This window comes from Epinephelus fuscoguttatus, linkage group LG19, assembly GCF_011397635.1.
Source record: "Epinephelus fuscoguttatus linkage group LG19, E.fuscoguttatus.final_Chr_v1".
NCBI lineage: Eukaryota > Metazoa > Chordata > Actinopteri > Perciformes > Serranidae > Epinephelus > Epinephelus fuscoguttatus.
The window spans coordinates 997,865-1,017,865 of record NC_064770.1 but is presented as its reverse complement, the minus strand read 5'-3'; the positions used below and the strand labels follow the sequence as shown (position 1 = coordinate 1,017,865).

General features: G+C 43.3%; 2 protein-coding genes across 2 annotated transcripts in view; one reads left to right on the top strand and one right to left on the bottom strand.

The window, feature by feature from the left end:
• tspan4b (tetraspanin 4b) overlaps positions 1 to 20,001 on the bottom strand; it is a 51,109-nt gene that overhangs the window by 20,288 nt on the left and 10,820 nt on the right. The window contains exons 2-5 of the mRNA XM_049560337.1: positions 13,490 to 13,559; positions 13,064 to 13,255; positions 6,399 to 6,473; positions 4,796 to 4,891 (exon numbers count right to left, since the gene is read on the bottom strand). Coding sequence (XP_049416294.1) covers positions 4,796 to 4,891; positions 6,399 to 6,473; positions 13,064 to 13,255; positions 13,490 to 13,558 — 432 coding nt within the window. The 5' untranslated portion in view covers position 13,559. The remainder of the gene's footprint in view (positions 1 to 4,795; positions 4,892 to 6,398; positions 6,474 to 13,063; positions 13,256 to 13,489; positions 13,560 to 20,001) is intronic.
• On the top strand, positions 54 to 9,529 carry LOC125878856 (uncharacterized). The gene is made up of 2 exons (XM_049560314.1): positions 54 to 1,456; positions 8,755 to 9,529. Exons 1-2 carry the CDS (start codon positions 1,034 to 1,036, stop codon positions 9,352 to 9,354), a joined length of 1,023 nt encoding a protein of 340 aa, XP_049416271.1. The 5' UTR covers positions 54 to 1,033; the 3' UTR covers positions 9,355 to 9,529.

Here is a 20,001-nt window from a genome sequence, read left to right as displayed (position 1 = left end):
AAAGAGGACACTCAGCCAGCCACGACATAGCCTACTTAAATGATACTCGCAGTTTACTCAAAGATGCCTTATCATTTTAATATATTTAAAATTTATATGTATGGATAGAAAATTCACCTATATTACAAAATAATATCTCTCAAAGACAGAAATTCAGATAGGACCCAACAGGGACACATACACACACTAGAGTGTGGCGATCCGAGCCCGACGGTACCCGACAGGTTGGGCCGGGTTTCGTCAAAAATGTAGCTATAAATTGTATTCGGGCTTGGGTTGGATTCGGTCAGCTTTCAGTGAAAATGTAGTGTAAAAATACATAAAATCCTATTGTCTGTCCTGTTTATTGCTTGGGCTCTGTTATTTACGTGACAACACCTGAACATAGCACACACAGACACACATTGGCTGTTTGTTTCTACCTCTCTCCTCGCTGGAAGTCTCGGACCTCCAGCCGCCCGCCTCCACCTTGATTAAACGCTGAAAATAAAATAAAAGAGGGAGACATATTTTTCCTATTTTATCTTATTTTGTTTCATTTCTCCCTCTCCTCTCGCTGGAAGCGTCGGACCTCCGCCTCCCGCTCCCCTCTCAAACACGGAGGTCTCCCTCTTTGCTGGGAGGTCTCCCTCTTTGCTGAGCACCCACAGCGCATGCCCAGCCTGTTAAATACCCTGTAGCCGTAGCAACTGTGTGACACAAAGTCAGTGCTTTGGTCATTAAATAATGTCGGGCTCGGTTCGGGTTCGGACAGAAATATGCGGCCCGTGCTGCACTCTAACACACACACACACAAACACACGGAAAACCGGACAGTATCATCAGTTTATAAAAAACCCCCGGACACCTTGGACGGGACATGAAAAGTGGACATGTCCGGGCAAAAGAGGACGTTTGGTCAGCCAACCATATTGTTTACAAAGAATGGAATAAAATATATCAAAGTAAATTATTTCATATTGGTTATTCTATGTATTTTGTCTGGTAATGTCCCAGGTGTGAGGAAGCTACATAAAATCTGGTTGTAAAATCCATGGCAGAGGACATTAAAAAGTTAAAATATTTTAACTCTAAAGGGCAATGCCATCTCAAAGTTATTATTGTAGGCGATTTTAACATTCATGTCGACGTTGATAATGACTCCCTGGCTACCGCGTTTATCTCATTATTAGACTCCATTGGCTTCAGTCAGGGTGTACATGAACCCACTCACTGTTTTAACCATACCCTCGATCTAGTTCTGACGTATGGAATTGAAATTGATAATCTAAAAGTCTTTCCACAGAATCCCTCGCTATTGGATCATTATCTGATTACTTTTGATTTCTTTTTACTCGATTACACGCCACTCAGCAACAGTTACTATACTAGATGTTTATCAGATAGTGCTGTCGCAAAATTTAAGGAAAAGATTACTCTGTCATTAAATTCAATACCAAGTCCCTCAGTAACAGAGGTTTCCTGTACCGACTTTGATCATTTTGTCGATAGCGCTGTAGGCTCTTGACTCTGTAGCTCCTCTTAAAAAGAAGTTAAAAAAGCAAAGAAAGTTCGCTCCTTGGTATAACTCTCAAACCCGTAAGTTAAAACAAACATCACGAAAATTTGAAAGGAATTGGCGATTAACCAAACTGGAAGAATCTCGTTTAATCTGGACAGAGAGTCTCAAAACTTATAAGAGGGGCCTCCGCAATGCCAGAGCAAACTATTACTCAGCATTAATAGAAGACAATAAGAACAACCCCAGGTTTCTTTTCAGCACTGTAGCCAGGCTGACTGAGAGTCAGAGCTCTATTGAGCCTTGTATTCCTTTAGCCCTTAGCAGTAATGATTTTATGAGCTTTTTTAATGACAAAATTCTAACTATTAGAGGCAAAATTCATGACCTCCTGTCCTCAGATAGTACCTATCTAACCTCAAACACAGCTGTAAAACCTAATATATATTTAGATTGCTTCTCCCCAATTTCTCTTCAAGAATTGACTGTAGTGATTTCTTCATCCAAATCATCAACGTGTCTCTTAGACCCCATCCCAACTAGGCTACTTAAGGAGGTCTTTCCTTTAGTTAACACTCATATATTAGATATGATCAATATATCCTTATTAACAGGCTATGTACCACAGTCTTTTAAGGTAGCTGTAATTAAACCTCTACTAAAAAAGCCCACCCTGGATCCAGAGGTGTTAGCCAACTATAGACCAATATCTAATCTTTCCTTTATGTCAAAGATCCTTGAGAAAGTAGTCGCAGACCAGCTGTGTGATTTTCTCCATGATAATAATCTATTTGAGGAATTTCAGTCAGGATTTAGAGTGCATCATAGCACTGAGACAGCACTAGTTAAAATTACAAATGACCTTCTGATTGCTTCAGACAAAGGACTTGTCTCTGTACTTGTTTTATTAGATCTTAGTGCAGCGTTTGACACAATTGACCATCAAATTCTACTGCAGAGACTGGATCACTTAATTGGCCTAAAAGGTTCTGCACTGAGCTGGTTTAAATCTTATTTATCTGATTGTTTTCAGTTTGTTCACGTTCATAATGAATCGTCCCTTACGTCAAAGTTTGTTTTGGAGTTCCGCAAGGTTCTGTGCTCGGACCAATCCTATTTACTCTATATATGCTTCCTTTAGGTAACATCATTAGAAATCACTCTATAAATTTCCATTGTTATACGGATGATACTCAGTTGTATTTATCGATGAAGCCAGAAGAAAGTAATCAATTAACTAAACTCCATAACTGCCTTAAAGACATAAAAACCTGGATGAGCACCAATTTCCTGATGTTAAATTCAGACAAAACTGAAGTTATTGTTCTTGGCCCCAAACAACTCAGAGACTCTTTATCTGATGACATAGTTTCTCTAGATGGCATTGCTCTGGCCTCTAGCACTACCGTAAGAAACCTCGGAGTAATATTTGATCAAAATTTGTCTTTTAATTCTCATTTAAAACAAACCTCACGGACTGCATATTTTCATCTGAGTAATATTGCAAAAATTAGGCCTATCCTGACCCGAAAAGATGCAGAAAAATTGGTCCACGCTTTTGTTACCTCAAGGCTGGATTACTGTAACTCTCTATTATCAGGTAGCTCTAGTAAGTCCTTAAAACTCTCCAGCTAATTCAGAATGCAGCAGCACGTGTACTAACAGGAACTAAGAAACGAGATCATATTTCTCCTGTTTTAGCTTCTCTGCACTGGCTCCCTGTAAAATCCAGAATTGAATTTAAAATCCTACTGTTAACTTATAAAGCTCTAAATGGTCAAGCTCCGTCATATCTTAGAGAGCTCATAGTGCCTTATTATCCCACCAGAACACTGCGCTCTGAGAACGCAGGGTTACTCGTGGTCCCTAAAGTCTCCAAAGTAGATCAGGAGCCAGAGCCTTCAGCTATCAGGCTCCTCTCCTGTGGAATCATCTTCCTGTTACGGTCCGGGAGGCAGACACCGTCTTCACATTTAAGACTAGACTTAAGACTTTCCTCTTTGATAAAGCTTATAGTTAGGGCTGGCGCAGGCTTGCCCTGTACCAGCCCCTAGTTAGGCTGACTTAGGCCTAGTCTGCCAGAGGACCCCCCTATAATACACCGGGCACCTTCTCTCCTTCTCTCTCTCTCTCTCTCTCTCTCTCTCTCTCTCTCTCTCTCTCTCTCTCTCTCGTATTCTATTACTGCATCTTGCTAACTCGGCCATTCTGGATGTCACTAACTCGGCTTCTTCTCCGGAGCCTTTGTGCTCCACTGTCTCTCAGATTAACTCATATCACAGCGGTGCCTGGACAGCGTGACGTGTGTGGTTGTGCTGCTGCCGTGGTCCTGCCAGATGCCTCCTGCTGCTGCTGCCATCATTAGTCATTAGTCATACTTCTACTGTTATTATACACATATGACTATTGTCACACTTGTATACTGCCAGATATGAATACATACTTTCAACATATTGTACCGCAGTAGCCAGAACTATAACTATAATATTATTACTTTCAATAATGTTGTTGTAAGCTACTGTCATTACCTGCATCTCTCTCTCTCTCTCTCTCTCTCTCTCTCTCTCTCTCTCTCTCTTTCTCTCTCTCTCTCTTTCTCTGTCTCATTGTGTCATGTGGATTACTGTTAATTTATTATGCTGATCTGTTCTGTACGACATCTATTGCACGTCTGTCCGTCCTGGAAGAGGGATCCCTCCTCAGTTGCTCTTCCTGAGGTTTCTACCGTTTTCTTCCCCCGTTAAAGGGGTTTTTTTGGGGAGTTTTTCCTTATCTGCTGTGAGGGTCATAAGGACAGAGGGATGTCGTATGCTGTAAAGCCCTGTGAGGCAAATTGTGATTTGTGATATTGGGCTTTATAAATAAAATTGAATTGAATTGAATTGAATACTGTCACTGCTGCCTTTATTCTTTGCCAGTCTCACCTAATTTTACCGTCTGCTCTTTTCTTTTAACACAATCTCCGGATTATGTCTCCCTGATTCCATGTAAATGTAGCATAAACCTGACTATAAATTAACCACAGTGTTGTAAAACATTATTTCTTGCTATTGGGTTGTCATGCAACACTAGGCCCTGATGACACAGAAAGTGGTTTGTAAGTTGCAAAATGCGAGGCGCATTGCACTGCCTTCTTTTTAAACTGAATGCCACATGAGGCATGTAGCAGAGCAAAAACAGTGAGCAAAAAGCTTAATTCCCATTAAAAACACAGAAAAAGCCGTGTCCAGCTGCTAAAATGTTTTCTATGTGGTCAGGGCCCTAAGAAATCAAACATTGTTTGCTAGGAGCGCTTACCATTTTCTGGACATTGTCCCAGGATTTTTTCAGTCCAGGTTCTGAATTATAAATCTTCATACCTTCCTTTAATTCACCTTGTGCTTTGGAATCCAGCTAAAAAAAAGAGAAAGATAGCAAGACACATGGTTAATAATTCAAATGATCCATCCATCCATTAGCTGCACCAGCTTATCTTACAATAATCCATAGTTTCATCTCGTGCAGTGTGTCATAGTTAACGACAACAGACGTCACGTCTGGGACACCTCATGACGTTCCAACAGAAAGGGCCTGTCCCATTTCTACCCCTTAAATCTTCCACTTGGTATTGAGTGCTCTCGTTTGTGAGATAACCCTTGATGAGGGAAGTGAGAAATATTAGGGTAGAGATCTTTCCCTGAGAAATGGGACACCACTTGATGCAAATTGGTGTGGCCGATGTGCAGGCATACATCACGCATAGTAACGACGCAATGAAAATGCTGGCTCCAGCGCTTGTGTTGTGGCATGTGTTATGTTTATTCTTTGCCGTCTGATAAATCAACGGAGAAGAAATGCTGAAAACAGGAGGCGCCTACGATGTCTTCTAGTTCTGATTGATTTTGTTCGGGTAAGTCGATTTGTTTAAATATTTTGACACTGTGTACATGAACGCGCACAACCAAGTGCAAGCGGGTATTTCTAAGGGAAGTGTGGGTATTGGGACAGGCCCAATGGCTAGCATGTTGCATTCTCTTTTTGTCGTTCACGACTGCTCGTGTCACAGCCGTCACTACCAATGGAAACACAGAGCTATCTGCTGCTGTGGACAGCTGTACGGCAACAACACCCCAGCCTTTTTTAAAGTTCCTCTAGGGATGTGACTATACAGGGTGAAAAGGGAAAATGATGGGGTGAAACAGCAGAGCCACTTTAGCAATCCAGTGAGTACTGCCATTAGCATCAAGCTAGCAAACAACTGTTACTTCTTTATAATGGAGAGGGACATAAGGTAAGAAAATTAAAAAATAGGGGCGGGGCTTTTACTCACCACAACTGTAGAGGGTACCAGCTTCATTTGAAACCGACTACATTATAAACAGCCAGTTATTATTACCTCTGTATTTTTTATACTTTTACTTTTTAATCGCTGATACAGTCCTGATGTGGTTTTGCTGGTTTTTCTGTTTTTTTTGCTGCTGTAGTTTTTTAAATTCTATTTTGTAGTTTCTTTAAAATGGCTAATGTAACCTTGGAATAAAGGTCCATTTTAAAATCGAATCAATCCTTAAAATTTAAGAGAACACCGAACTTCAGAAATTGCCAAAGGGGGCCAGCGTTGTTATTACACGCTGAGGGGCTTTGACAAAGAATCAGTATTTAACAACCTGTGAATGAGAACAGCTGTTTCTTCCTCTCTTCATTTTTAAGTCCTTTATATTTTTCTAATTTTCATTTTTAATTTTTTTCCTTTGTCTTAATCATTTATCATACAGTAGTGAGGTTGTAAAATGGAATTTTATTGCTCATTTTATTCTCATTCTAATCTTATGATCTTCATTGTGTTTTTTTTTATTTGACTGTTACAAATGGGAGTGTGTCTCTTTGTTGTGTACATTGCAATAGTAGATGGTGAGCTCACCTTGTCATGGAAGATGTGTATAACCAACATTAGAGTCACCTCTGTCAAGACCAGGAGCAAGAGGATCACAAAGAACTGCAGAACAGAGGAGAGCAGTTAGAGACTGACATTATGTATACAAGTGCAAGCTACATAGATGATCTCTAGTGAGATGTTATTGTATCCAGATCAGAATACTTCAACATGAACCAATTCATGTATGAGCATGAGCATCTTTGATACCCGTCATGCCCCATCTCTCTCTCCCCTCAGTCCCTGCCCTCTCTCTATGATTGGCTATCAAATAAAGTGAATATCTGCACCCTCTCTGTCATGTGGACCTTTTCAGGCAAGTGCACAAAGACCCCAGGTGGTGCTCAAGTACCTGCCCTTTTGCCCTCTGAGTAGATAAGAGCCCTTTTTGCAAGACATTTCTTTTTCTAATTTGATATTCTCGCTAATCTCTTAGCTGTTGTTTGCACGTTACCAGCCTTGGTAGCTACATTAGCTTTACAGTTAGCGATGGCTTCTCCCTCTGCTCTCTGTTGCTTGGTGTGCCAAATGTTCAGTTATGCCTCTGCCTCCTTTAGCGACAGTGGTAATTGTAATAAGTGTAGCTTATTTGCTGCGTTGGAGGCGAGGCTTAGTGAATTAGAAGCGCGGCTCCGCACCATGGAAAACCATTCAGTAGCTGCGGTAGTTAGCCAGCCCCCTGTAGCCGGTGCGGAGCCACATAGCATAGCCTTAGCCTCTGCTAACTGTCCTCCGGTAACTCCTGTTCAGCCAGGAGGTTGGGTTATGGTTCGCCAGAAGCACAGCTCCAAGCCGAAGCCCACGGCTCACCACCAGCCTGTTCATGTTTCCAACCGCTTTTCCCCACTCAGCGACACACCCGCTGAGGATAAAACTCTGGTTATTGGCAGCTCTATTCTGAGAAACGTGAAGTTAGCAACACCAGCGACCATAGTCAAATGTATCCCTGGGGCCAGAGCGGGCGACATAGAATCAAATTTAAAACTGCTGGCTAAAGCTAAACGTAGATTCAGTAAGATTGTTATTCACGCCGTGCAATGACACCCGTTACGCCAATCGGAGGTCACTAAAATTAATATTGCCTCGGTGTGTGAATATGCAAAAACGATGTCGGACTCGTAGTTTTCTCTGGACCCTCCAAATCTGACCACTGATGACATGTTTAGCCGCATGTCATCATTTAATCGCTGGCTGTCCAGGTGGTGTCCAGCAAACGATGTGGGTTTCAAGTAAACTTTCTGGGGAAAACCTGGTCTTATGAGGAGAGATGGCATTCATCCCACTTTGGATGGAGCTGCTCTCATTTCTAGAAACCTGGCAAACTTTATTAGTAATTTAAATCCCTGACAACCCAGGGTTGAGACCAGGACTCAGAGTCGCGGTCCTATACGCCTCTCTGAGCTTCTAGTTCAGTTACCCAGCCATAGTTTTCATAGTTTTATACAAACGGTGTCTGTCCCCCGACCACCTAAATTATTTAAATCTAAAATTAAACAAAGAGGAGTTGTGCATAACAACCTCATAAAAATTAAAACCTCTTCTGTGACAGAAAGACAAAACAGGAGAATTAAATGCGGACTGTTAAATATCAGGTCTCTATCGTCTAAAGCAGTGTTAGTAAACGAATTAATATCAGATAATCATATTGATTTACTCAGTCTCACTGAAACCTGGCTGTGTCCAGATGAATATGTCAGTCTAAATGAGTCCACTCCTCCCAGTCATAATAATACCCACATTCCGAGGCAGCGGCCGAGGAGGGGGAGTTGCAGCCATTTTTAACTCTAGTCTGTTAATCAGCCCTAAACCTAAACTAGATTATAATTCATTTGAAAGCCTCGTTCTTAGTCTTTTACATCCGACCTGGAAAACCTCGCAGCCACTTTTATTTGTTATAGTGTACCGTGCTCCTGGCCTGTATTCTGAATTTGTATCTGAATTCTCAGAGTTTTTATCCAGTTTAGTTCTTAAATCAGATAAAGTTATTATTGTAGGCGATTTTAACATTCATGTTGACGTTGATAATGACTCCCTGGCTACCGCATTTATCTCATTATTAGACTCCATTGGCTTCAGTCAGGGTGTACATGAACCCACTCACTGTTTTAACCATACCCTTGATCTAGTTCTGACGTATGGAATTGAAATTGATAACCTAAAAGTCTTTCCACAGAATCCCTCGCTATTGGATCATTATCTGATTACTTTTGATTTCTTTTTACTCGATCAAACGCCACTCAGCAACAGTTACTATACTAGATGTTTATCAGATAGTGCTGTCGCAAAATTTAAGGAAAAGATTACTCCGTCATTAAATTCAATACCAAGTCCCTCAGTAACAGAGGTTTTCCGTACCGACTTTGATCATTTTGTCGATAGCGCCGTAGGCTCGCTGCGAACAACACTTGACTCTGTAGCTCCTCTTAAAAAGAAGTTAAAAAAGCAAAGAAAATTCGCTCCTTGGTATAACTCTCAAACCCGTAAGTTAAAACAAATATCGCGAAGGTTTGAAAGGAATTGGCGATTAACCAAACTGGAAGAATCTCGTTTAATCTGGACAGACAGTCTCAAAACTTATAAGAGGGGCCTCCGCAATGCCAGAGCAAACTATTACTCAGCATTAATAGAAGACAATAAGAACAACCCCAGGTTTCTTTTCAGCACTGTAGCCAGGCTGACTGAGAGTCAAAGCTCTATTGAGCCTTGTATTCCTTTAGCCCTTAGCAGTAATGATTTTATGAGCTTTTTTAATGACAAAATTCTAACTATTAGAGGCAAAATTCATGACCTCCTGTCCTCAGATAGTACCTATCTAACCTCAAACACAGCTGTAAAACCTAATATATATTTAGATTGCTTCTCCCCAAATTTCTCTTCAAGAATTGACTGTAGTGATTTCTTCATCCAAATCATCAACGTGTCTCTTAGACCCCATCCCAACTAGGCTACTTAAGGAGGTCTTTCCTTTAGTTAACACTCATATATTAGATATGATCAATATATCCTTATTAACAGGCTATGTACCACAGTCTTTTAAGGTAGCTGTAATTAAACCTCTACTAAAAAAGCCCACCCTGGATCCAGAGGTGTTAGCCAACTATAGGCCAATATCTAATCTTCCCTTTATGTCAAAGATCCTTGAGAAAGTAGTCGCAGCTGTGTGATTTTCTCCATGATAATAATCTATTTGAGGAATTTCAGTCAGGATTTAGAGTGCATCATAGCACTGAGACAGCACTAGTTAAAATTACAAATGACCTTCTGATTGCTTCGACAAAGGACTTGTCTCTGTACTTGTTTTATTAGATCTTAGTGCGGCGTTTGACACAATTGACCATCAAATTCTACTGCAGAGACTGGATCACTTAATTGGCCTAAAAGGTTCTGCACTAAGCTGGTTTAAATCTTATTTATCTGATCGTTTTCAGTTTGTTCACGTTCATAATGAATCGTCCTTACGTACTAAAGTTTGTTTTGGAGTTCCGCAAGGTTCTGTGCTCGGACCAATCCTATTTACTCTATATATGCTTCCTTTAGGTAACATCATTAGAAATCACTCTATAAATTTCCATTGTTATGCGGATGATACTCAGTTGTATTTATCGATGAAGCCAGAAGAAAGTAATCAATTAACTAAACTCCATAATTGCCTTAAGGACATAAAAACTTGGATGAGCACCAATTTCCTGATGTTAAATTCAGACAAAACTGAAGTTATTGTTCTTGGCCCCAAACAACTCAGAGACTCTTTATCTGATGACATAGTTTCTCTTGATGGCATTGCTCTGGCCTCTAGCACTACCGTAAGAAACCTCGGAGTAATATTTGATCAAGATTTGTCTTTTAATTCTCATTTAAAACAAACCTCACGGACTGCATTTTTTCATCTGCGTAATATTGCGAAAATTAGGCCTATCCTGACCCGAAAAGATGCAGAAAAATTGGTCCACGCTTTTGTTACCTCTAGGCTGGATTACTGTAACTCTCTGTTATCAGGTAGCTCTAGTAAGTCCTTAAAAATTCAGAATGCAGCAGCATGTGTACTAACAGGAACTAAGAAACGAGATCATATTTCTCCTGTTTTAGCTTCTCTGCACTGGCTCCCTGTAAAATCCAGAATTGAATTTAAAATCCTACTGTTAACTTATAAAGCTCTAAATGGTCAAGCTCCGTCATTTCTTAGAGAGCTCATAGTGCCTTATTATCCCACCAGAACACTGCGCTCTGAGAACGCAGGGTTACTCGTGGTCCCTAAAGTCCCCAAAAGTAGATCAGGAGCCAGAGCCTTCAGCTATCAGGCTCCTCTCCTGTGGAATCATCTTCCTGTTACGGTCCGGGAGGCAGACACCGTCTTCACATTTAAGACTAGACTTAAGACTTTCCTCTTTGATAAAGCTTATAGTTAGGGCTGGCTCAGGCTTGCCCTGTACCAGCCCCTAGTTAGGCTGACTTAGGCCTAGTCTGCCGGAGGACCCCCCTATAATACACCGGGCATCTTCTCTCCTTCTCTCTCTCTCTCTCTCTCTCTCTCTCTCTCTCTCGTATTCTATTACTGCATCTCGCTAACTTGGCCATTCTGGATGTCACTAACTCAGCTTCTTCTCCGGAGCCTTTGTGCTCCACTGTCTCTCAGATTAACTCATATCGCAGCGGTGCCTGGACAGCATGACGTGTGTGGTTGTGCTGCTGCCGTGGTCCTGCCAGATGCCTCCTGCTGCTGCTGCTGCCATCATTAGTCATTAGTCATACTTCTACTGTTATTTTCACGACTATTGTCACACATGTATACTGCCAGATATTAATACATACTTTCAACATATTGTACCACAGTAGCCAGAACTATAACTATAATATTATTACTTTCAATAATGTTGTTGTAAGCTACTGTCATTACCTGCATCTCTCTCTCTCTTGCTCTCTCTCTCTCTCTCTGTCTCATTGTGTCATATGGATTACTGTTAATTTGTTATGCTGATCTGTTCTGTACGACATCTATTGCACGTCTGTCCGTCCTGGAAGAGGGATCCCTCCTCAGTTGCTCTTCCTGAGGTTTCTATCGTTTTTTTTCCCCCGTTAAAGGGGTTTTTTTGGGGAGTTTTTCCTTATCCGCTGCGAGGGTCATAAGGACAGAGGGATGTCGTATGCTGTAAAGCCCTGTGAGGCAAATTGTGATTTGTGATATTGGGCTGTATAAATAAAATTGATTGATTGATTGATATTTTAGTTTTTTAATTTTTGCCCATGGCATCAGTTCTCCATTAAAAAGCATGTTGCAACACCTGACAACCGCATTTGAGTTTTAATTCTACCATACCGCAAGAGCGCCTGACTGCCCCTCTCTCATCAACATCCCTTGTCACAGTCACCACAGTTAATGCACTTAAATTGAGCGCCCTGTAGAGCAGCATCACATCTCCCTGTGACCTGCCTTCTGGAGAACGAGGTAACAACAGTGTTTGTCCTAAGTCTCAGTATTGTTTGTAGCTGTTGTGACTATTATTAATACTATTAAAACATCTCAGTACACACAGCCTAATTTAGGTGATAACCCACCATTAACAACAAGTAAGCTCATCTGGTGTAAAATCGCACTGTCTCCCTCAACTCTGGCTGATTCCGGTTCGCCAGCTGTCCACTGTGAGCGGACACAGATGCTGAATTACTTTCCCACTTCCACATGTCTTTATCAACCAAAACTGCAAACGTGCAAAGCTTCAGCTGCTGCAGGCGTCTGTTCTCTGGGAATGTTTAAAACTTATTTAGAGGTTAATTTTAAGTATGAGTATGTGACTATTTAATGAAATCACAACAGTTTTCTCGTATACACAAACTTTATTGTCTACAAATTCTTGGGCGGTGGATTTAATTTTAAAAAACATGAATTTAATTTAATTTCTGAACGAAAAGGAAATAAAGCATTTAGCTGGATCACAGGTTAAATGAAAGGGTTCTGATAGGAAAGTAACAACAAAAGAAAATATAAAATAAGCCTTGCATTTAAGACCTGAAGAAAAGGCCCATGTTTGTAGGAAACTGAATTTGATGTAAATGAACCAAACTTCCCCAAAAGACTCTTTTTTTCTTGAGCACTCATATCTAACTGAAGAACTTTGAGGCAGAAATCATCCTCAGTGTGTCCATGTGTCACACAGCTTCTACTCTGTACATCCAGAACCACTTAAACCTCACTGCAGAATATGACAACTCATTTAAACACAGTAAAAACACTTGTGTGTTGACTCAACAGGCAACATGAGAGAAGGCAAGCTGATCTACAGGAGAATAACATCTGAAAGCAGTAGGCTACAGAATGCCTGAGTGTTACAGCATTACATTCTATTTATATTTTTATTTGTCTCCTGCCACCTGAATTTTGTTTTCCTTTACATAAATAAATACATTAACACCATAAACTGATGCAGAAAAATTCACCAGAATGCAGGAAATTAAGTGTTTGAAGCTCAAAATTTCCTGGAGGTGGAGCTCCAGACCCTTCAATTAATATGCATCCCCCCAAATGTTAAAACAAAAATAACTAAATAATGTATTGTCTATATTACTGTATGGGTATTAAAATAAATATGTAAGTAAGCAAAATGTGTTACTGTTTATTAATATATTTTTTAGATAAATAATTAGGAGAATGTTCTCACCATGAACAACAGGCAGCGCTGCTCTTTAAGGGCTCCAAGACAACCCAGGAAGCCGGTCACCATGGTAATGCCACCGGCGACCAGCAGCAGATTGGCAGCTGAGAGGGACGGAAAGGACAGGGGAAGAGAGGAAAACTCTGCCTGCGTGAAGGACAACCAGACTCCAACACCGAACAAGCCACATCCTCCTAGCTTTACAGGAAATGTAATGTCAAGTCAGAGTCAAAATGCGGCATTAGTACCAAAGCAACTAAAATCGTCTCTAGTAAAGATTGGAAATTTCCAAATTGTGTTGTGTTAAATAATTTTAAAAGCATGCAGTGAACTGCAAAGGGCTACAGAGACATCTCACATAGGCTACTTTCTTAGGGAAACTGTAAATGAATAAAGAAACATGACAGCAACTTGGACTGAGCAAATACTAACCCAGAAGATGAGGTTAAAGACAAACATCAAATATTTGACACAGCACAGACACCTCCGAGACACTGACATCCTGCAAAGAAGAGAAAAGAGCAAGAGAATGACTTTTCAACAATGCGTCTGAAATTAGGCTTATGTCAACGCATCATAAATTAGTCCCTTCAATTGCGTCTACTGCTGAATCAACTTCCAGCAACTCTGCTGTGTTTGGTCTTATTAATGTGAGGTCCCTTGCAAACAAGTCGTTTCTATGTCAGGATTTTATTTCGAAAAACAGTATTGATTTCCTCTTCATCACTGAGTCCTGGTTAAGCCCTGGGTATTCTGTCCCATTAACAGAAGCCTGTCCCCCCAACTACTAATGTTTGAATCAGCCTAGGCTATCTGGCCGTGGTGGTGGTGTAGCTATCATTTTTAATAGCAACTATAAATGTTCCCCTGTCTTTCTCAAAAGTTCTTCTTTTGAGTCTCTGTGTTTTCTTTTAAATGGTCAGTATCCTATACTCTTTGTTTTAATTTATAGGCCACCCAAGGCTAACACTGGTTTTATACAAGAATTTTCTGAGTTGCTTTCATTTATCATGGCCAGTTATGATAGAGTTCTTATCCTTGGAGATTTTAACATACATGTCTGTTGCCCCTCTATGTCCGGTTTTACTGCCGATTTTATTAATCTCTTTGAATCTTTTAATCTGGTACAGTCTGTTAATAATCCAACTCATAATAAGGGACATACTCTCGACCTTGTGCTCTCCTTTGGAGTTTCACCAAACAATATGGAACTGCTGGATTTTAATGTCTCTAATCACAAAACTGTGATTTTCCATACGTTGCTCCCGCTTCTTGCTCACAGGCCATCTACTTGCATCTGCTCACAGTCTTTTAATGGTAATTCAGCTAGTAGTTTCTGCAATATGTTTTTAGCTGCCTCTGCCCATAATAACCTTACACAGACAGGCATCTCTGTTGATGTTTTACTTGCTGATTTTAATAGAACTTGTCTGAATATCCTTGATGTCATCGCCCCTGTCAAGACAAAACAAACTAAACAAAATGCCCTCCCCTGGCTTAATGACCATGAGGCAGTGTAGAAGAGCCGAACGTAAATGGAAAAAAGACAAATGTACAGCATCTTATGATCTCCTCAAAAGTCGGATGCTGGCCTACCAGCAGGCAGTAAAACAGGCTAGGTTTTCCTATTTCTCAAATCTGTTTGCCAGCATCAGTCACAACACAAGAGTTTTATTTCAAGTGATAAACTCAGTGGTTGGCCCTCCCCCCAGCCAGCATTTGGAAGCTTCCACAGAGATCTGTGAACAATTTCTTCATCACTTCATTAATGAAATAGATGCCATCAGACTTACATATTACACCTGTGACTGGCTCTCTCTCCATTTTTTTTCTGAACCCTCTGCCATTATGTCATACTTTAAGGAAATCTGATTGTCTGAATTAGAAGAATTAATCTCCTTTTTAAACTCATCCACCTCCCAACTAGACATTATCCCAACTAGATTTCTGAATCAAGTATTTCAGACTGTCGGCCCATATATTCTCTCCATTATAAACCGCTCTTTGTCCACTGGCTCTGTTCCATCTTATTTTAAACATGCAATAGTTCGACCTCTCCTTAAAAAAACCTGCTCTCGACCCTCTTGTTTTAGATAATTTTAGACCAATTTCAAACTTACCATTTTTATCTAAAATTTTAGAAAAGTCTGTTGCATCTCAACTAATATCCCACAAGAATCACAATAATATTTTTGAGCAATGTCAATCAGGTCTCCGTACCCAGCACAGCACAGAAACAGCTCTGCTTAAGGTCACTAACGATCTACTGCTTGCCGCTGATTCTGGGGCCTGTTTGATTTTAATTCTGCTTGATCTGAGTTCTGCATTTGACACAGTCGACCACAATATTCAATAACAGGAGAGCGTGTACCCGGCCCGGAGGGTTACCGGGGCTCCGCCCTGGAGCCAGGCCTGGGGTTAGGGCCTGTGGGCGAACGCCTGGTAGCCGGGCCTTCGCCCATGGGGTCTGGCCAGACTCAGCCTGAACCGGCTACATGGGCTTGTCCCCCTGCAGGCCCACCACCCACAGAGGGATCCAGAAGGGAGTGGTGCATTTGGGATCGGGCAGCAGACCAAGGTGGGGGCCTTGGCGGTCCGATCCTCGGCTACGGAAGTTGGTTCTTGGGATGTGGAATGTCACCTCTCTGGCGGGGAAGGAGCCGGAGCTTGTGGAAGAGGTTGAGCATTACCAGCTAGATATAGTCGGCCTCACCTCGACACATAGTTCCGGCTCTGGAACCCAAGTCCTTGAGAGGGGTTGGACTCTCTCCTTTGCTGGAGTTGCTCCGGGTGAGAGGCGGAGGGCCGGGGTGGGCTTTCTGATAGCCCCCAGACTTTCTGCCTGTATGCTGGGGTTCTCCCTGGTAGACAAAAGGGTTGCTTCCCTGTGCCTTCGGGTCGGGGAATGGGTCCTGACTGTTGTCTGCGGTTACGCGCCGAACAGCAATTCAGAGTACCCGCCCTTTTTAGAGTCCCTGGGGCGAGTGCTGGATAGTGCCCCGATCGGGGACTCCATTGTTCTGCTGGGGGACTTCAACGCTCACGTGGGCAATGACAGCAGGACCTGGAGGGGCGTGATTGGAGGAATGGCCTGCCCGATCTGAACCCGAGTGGTGTTCAGTTATTGGACTTAAGGATGTCCATTGGTGCACGTGGCACCAGGACAGCCTAGGTCGCAGGTCAATGATTGACTTTGTAGTTGTATCATTTGACCTGCGGCCATATGTTCTGGACACTTGGGTGAAGAGAGGAGCAGAGTTGTCAACTGATCCCCACCTGGTGGTGAGTTGGATCAGATGGCAGGGGAGGAAGCTGCGCAGACCTGGCAGGCCCAAACGAGCATTGAGGGTCTGCTTGGAACGCCTGGCGGAAGAACCGGTCAAGATTATCTTCAACTCCCACCTACGGGAGAGCTGCGACCGCGTCCCGAGGGCAGAGGGGGACATTGAGTCTGAATGGGCCTTGTTCCACTCTGCTATTGTCGAGGCGGTGGTTGCGAGCTGTGGCCGCAAGGCCGCTGGGGCCAGTCGCAGCGGTAATCCCTGAACCCGCTGGTGGACACCAGAGGTGAGGGGAGCCGTCAGGCTGAAGAAGGAGGCCTACAGGGCATGGTTGGTCTGTGGGTCTCTAGAAGCAGCTGGCAGGTACTGGTGGGCCAAGTGGAGGCAAAAACTCGGGCGAGTTCGGTGAGGCCATGGAGAAAGACTATCGATCGGCTCCAAAGAAGTTCTGGCAAACCATCCGGCACCTCAGGGGGGGAAGGCGGCAACTTGCTCACACTGTTTACAGTGGGGGCGGGGAGCTGCTGACGTCAACTGGGGACATTGTCGGGCGGTGGAAGGAATACTTTGAGGAGCTCCTCAATCCCACCAACACGTATTCCAGTGAGGAAACAGAGCTGGGGGTCTCGGGGGCTGGTCATTCCAATTTCTGGGGCAGAAGTTGCCGAGGTAGTGAAACAACTCCGTGGCGGTGGAGCCCCGGGTGTGGATGAGATTCGCCCTGGATATCTCAAGACTCTGGATGTTGTCGGGCTGTCTTGGCTGACATGCCTCTGCAACATTGCATGGACACTGGGGGCAGTGCCTCTGGAGTGGCACACCGGGGTGGTGGTCCCCATCTTCAAGAAAGGGGACCAGAGGGTGTGTTCCAATTACAGGGCATCACACTCCTCAGCCTACCCGGTAAGGTCTACTCCAGGGTGCTGGAGAAGAGGGTCCGGTCGGTAGTTGAACCTCAGATTGAGGAGGAGCAATGTGGTTTTCGTCCTGGACACGGAACCGTGGACCAGCTCTTTACCCTTGCCAGGGTGCTGGAGGGGGCATGGGAGTTGGCCCAACCAGTCCACATGTGTTTTGTGGATTTGGAGATGGCTTATGACCGTGTCCCCAGGGGCATCCTGTAGAGGGTGCTCCAGGAGTATGGGGTTGGTGGCCCCTTGCTAAGGGCCATCCAGTCCCTGTACCAAAGAAGCGAGAGTCTGATTCGCGTGGCCGGCAGTAAGTTGGACCTGTTCCCGGTGAGGGTTGGACTCCGCCAGAGCTGCCCTTTGTCACCGGTTCTGTTCAACTTTCATGGACAGAATTTCTAGGTGCAGCCGAGCGGTGGAGGGTGTCAGGTTAGGTGACAGGAGGATCTCGTCTCTGCTTTTTGCGGATGACGTGGTTCTCCTAGCCCCATCGAACAGTGACGTCCGGCTCTTGCTGGGACGGTTCGCAGCCGAGTGTGAAGCGGCTGGGATGAGAATCAGCACCTCCAAGTCTGAGGCCATAGTCCTCAGCCGGAAAAGGGTGGATTGCCCTCTCAATCCTGCCTCAGGTGGAGGAGTTTAAGGATCTAGGGATCTTGTTCACGAGTGAGGGTAGGAGGGAGCGGGAGGTCGACAGGCGGATTGTGGCAGTGTCAGCAGTGATGCAGGGGCTTAACTGGTCTGTTGTGGTGAAGAGGGAGCTTAGCCAGAAAACGAAGCTCTCGATTTACCGGTCGATCTACATTCCAACCCTCACCTATGGTCACAAACTCTGGGTAGTGACTGAAAGAATGAGATCGCGAGTACAAGCGGCTGAAATGAGTTTCCTCCGCAGGGTGGCTGGGCTCAGCCTTAGAGATACGGTGAGGAGCTCGGACATCCGAGAGGGACTCGGAGTAGAGCCGCTGCTCCTCCACATCGAGAGGAGCCAGTTGAGGTGGTTCGGGTATCTAGTAAGGATGCCTTCCGGACGCCTCCCTTGGGAGGTGTTTCGGACATGTCCAACCGGAAAGAGACCTCGGGGCCACCCCAGGACACGCTGGAGGGATTACATCGCCTGGCTGGCCTGGGAACGCCTTGGGGTTCCCTCGGAAGTGCTGACGGAAGTGGCTGCAGAGAGGACTGTTTGGGCTTCTTTGCTGAGGCTTTCATGTACTATGGTTAAATAACAGTCTCTTTGATGGCTTTGTTGTGGTCTGTTTTGGGTCTCCTTGGTGAGAGGGCTGGTGTGTGAGGGGAAAGATGGAAAACGTTTGTTGTGAAGAAGAATGATAAAGATTTGTGAGGGGTTGGTGGCTTAAGTTGTTAGTGCCGGCACCCCATATATAGAGGTGATGCCTCGCTGCAGCAGTCGCAAGTTCGACTCTAGCTTGCAACCCTTTGCTGCATGTTGTCCGCCCCACTCTCTCTCTCTCCCCATTTCACACTATCCTGTCCATTAAAGGCAAAAAGTCCCAAACAAATAATATTTTAAAAAAAAACAAAAAAAACCCCATATTTGTCTCTTTACAGCTTTACAGTTTGAACAAATAAATTTTCTGTTCTCTGTGTTCAGGGGTATGTCCAGGGAGTGGCCACCCCTGAAATCTGACTGGCCACCCTTTTATCCTAAACTATGATTGGCTCTCCGGACCCCCAAGGAAGGGCATGGCCCCCCTGTTTACACAGAGATTGTGCAATAGCTGCTATAGGGACCCTTCATCACTCCACCATTGCTTTTTTAAGCAGAGCCAAGCAGTGCAGGCATAATGCTGCCCCAGTAGTGATGCACAGGTCAACCTACAGCCCTATCTGGCCTCCCTTATAAAGAATTCTGGGAGCGCCACTGCTGGACCTTAGTTTGAACCAAAGTTTGACATTATCTTAGTGAGCACTTTACATTGTAAATGTATTTTTTGATTTTGTTTAGGATGGTTGTAATTAAGAAATGTATCTTGTGCTAGAAGCTTTTGTGGTATTTTACTGTAGCACATTTGTACTGAGCATTGTACTGTAGATTTAAAGTTTTGGACGTTTTTTTTTTCTATTACAATATATATTGTCCATACATTTATTTCAATTTTGTTGTTTGTTTGAGAGACAAAAAGGGCAAATTAATGCCATGCCAATGTGTGTGTGTGTGTGTGTGTGTGTGTGTGTGTGTGTGTGTGCATACTTCATGCCATCCCTGTATTACTCAGTATCCCACTTGGGTGACCCCAGTTAAGATAGTCTGGACACACCACTGTTTGTATTTCCACTGACCATGTTTCCATGCTGTTCCGTGACAGATTGATACGTTCTGGTAGTCACATGTTGTACTTTGTTGCCATGACACAACATTCTTAATTTGACTGACTGCTTTAACTTCCTGCTCTCTTTGCACAGGATGAAGACTGGATTTTATAACCAGTCCTTCCGCTGGAATCATGTTTGGAAGTGGTCACTTCAGAGCCCTTATAAAAGGAGGAATAATTATAGCGACTAACTCCGTCAGTGTGTGTGTGTTGATGTAGCTGTTGTAAAAACCTATAATTTATGCAGAGCTGCTTTCTGATGTTTTCAGTGGCCATTAATACTTAGCTGTGAAACAGCACTTTACAGTCATTGTTCTAAAAAAAAACTATGATGTCCATGTGTGTGAGCAGGTTCACAGTGGAAGTGGGATTTGCCTATAAGTGGTCCTCATACTGACCACACAGTTTGACACAGGAAG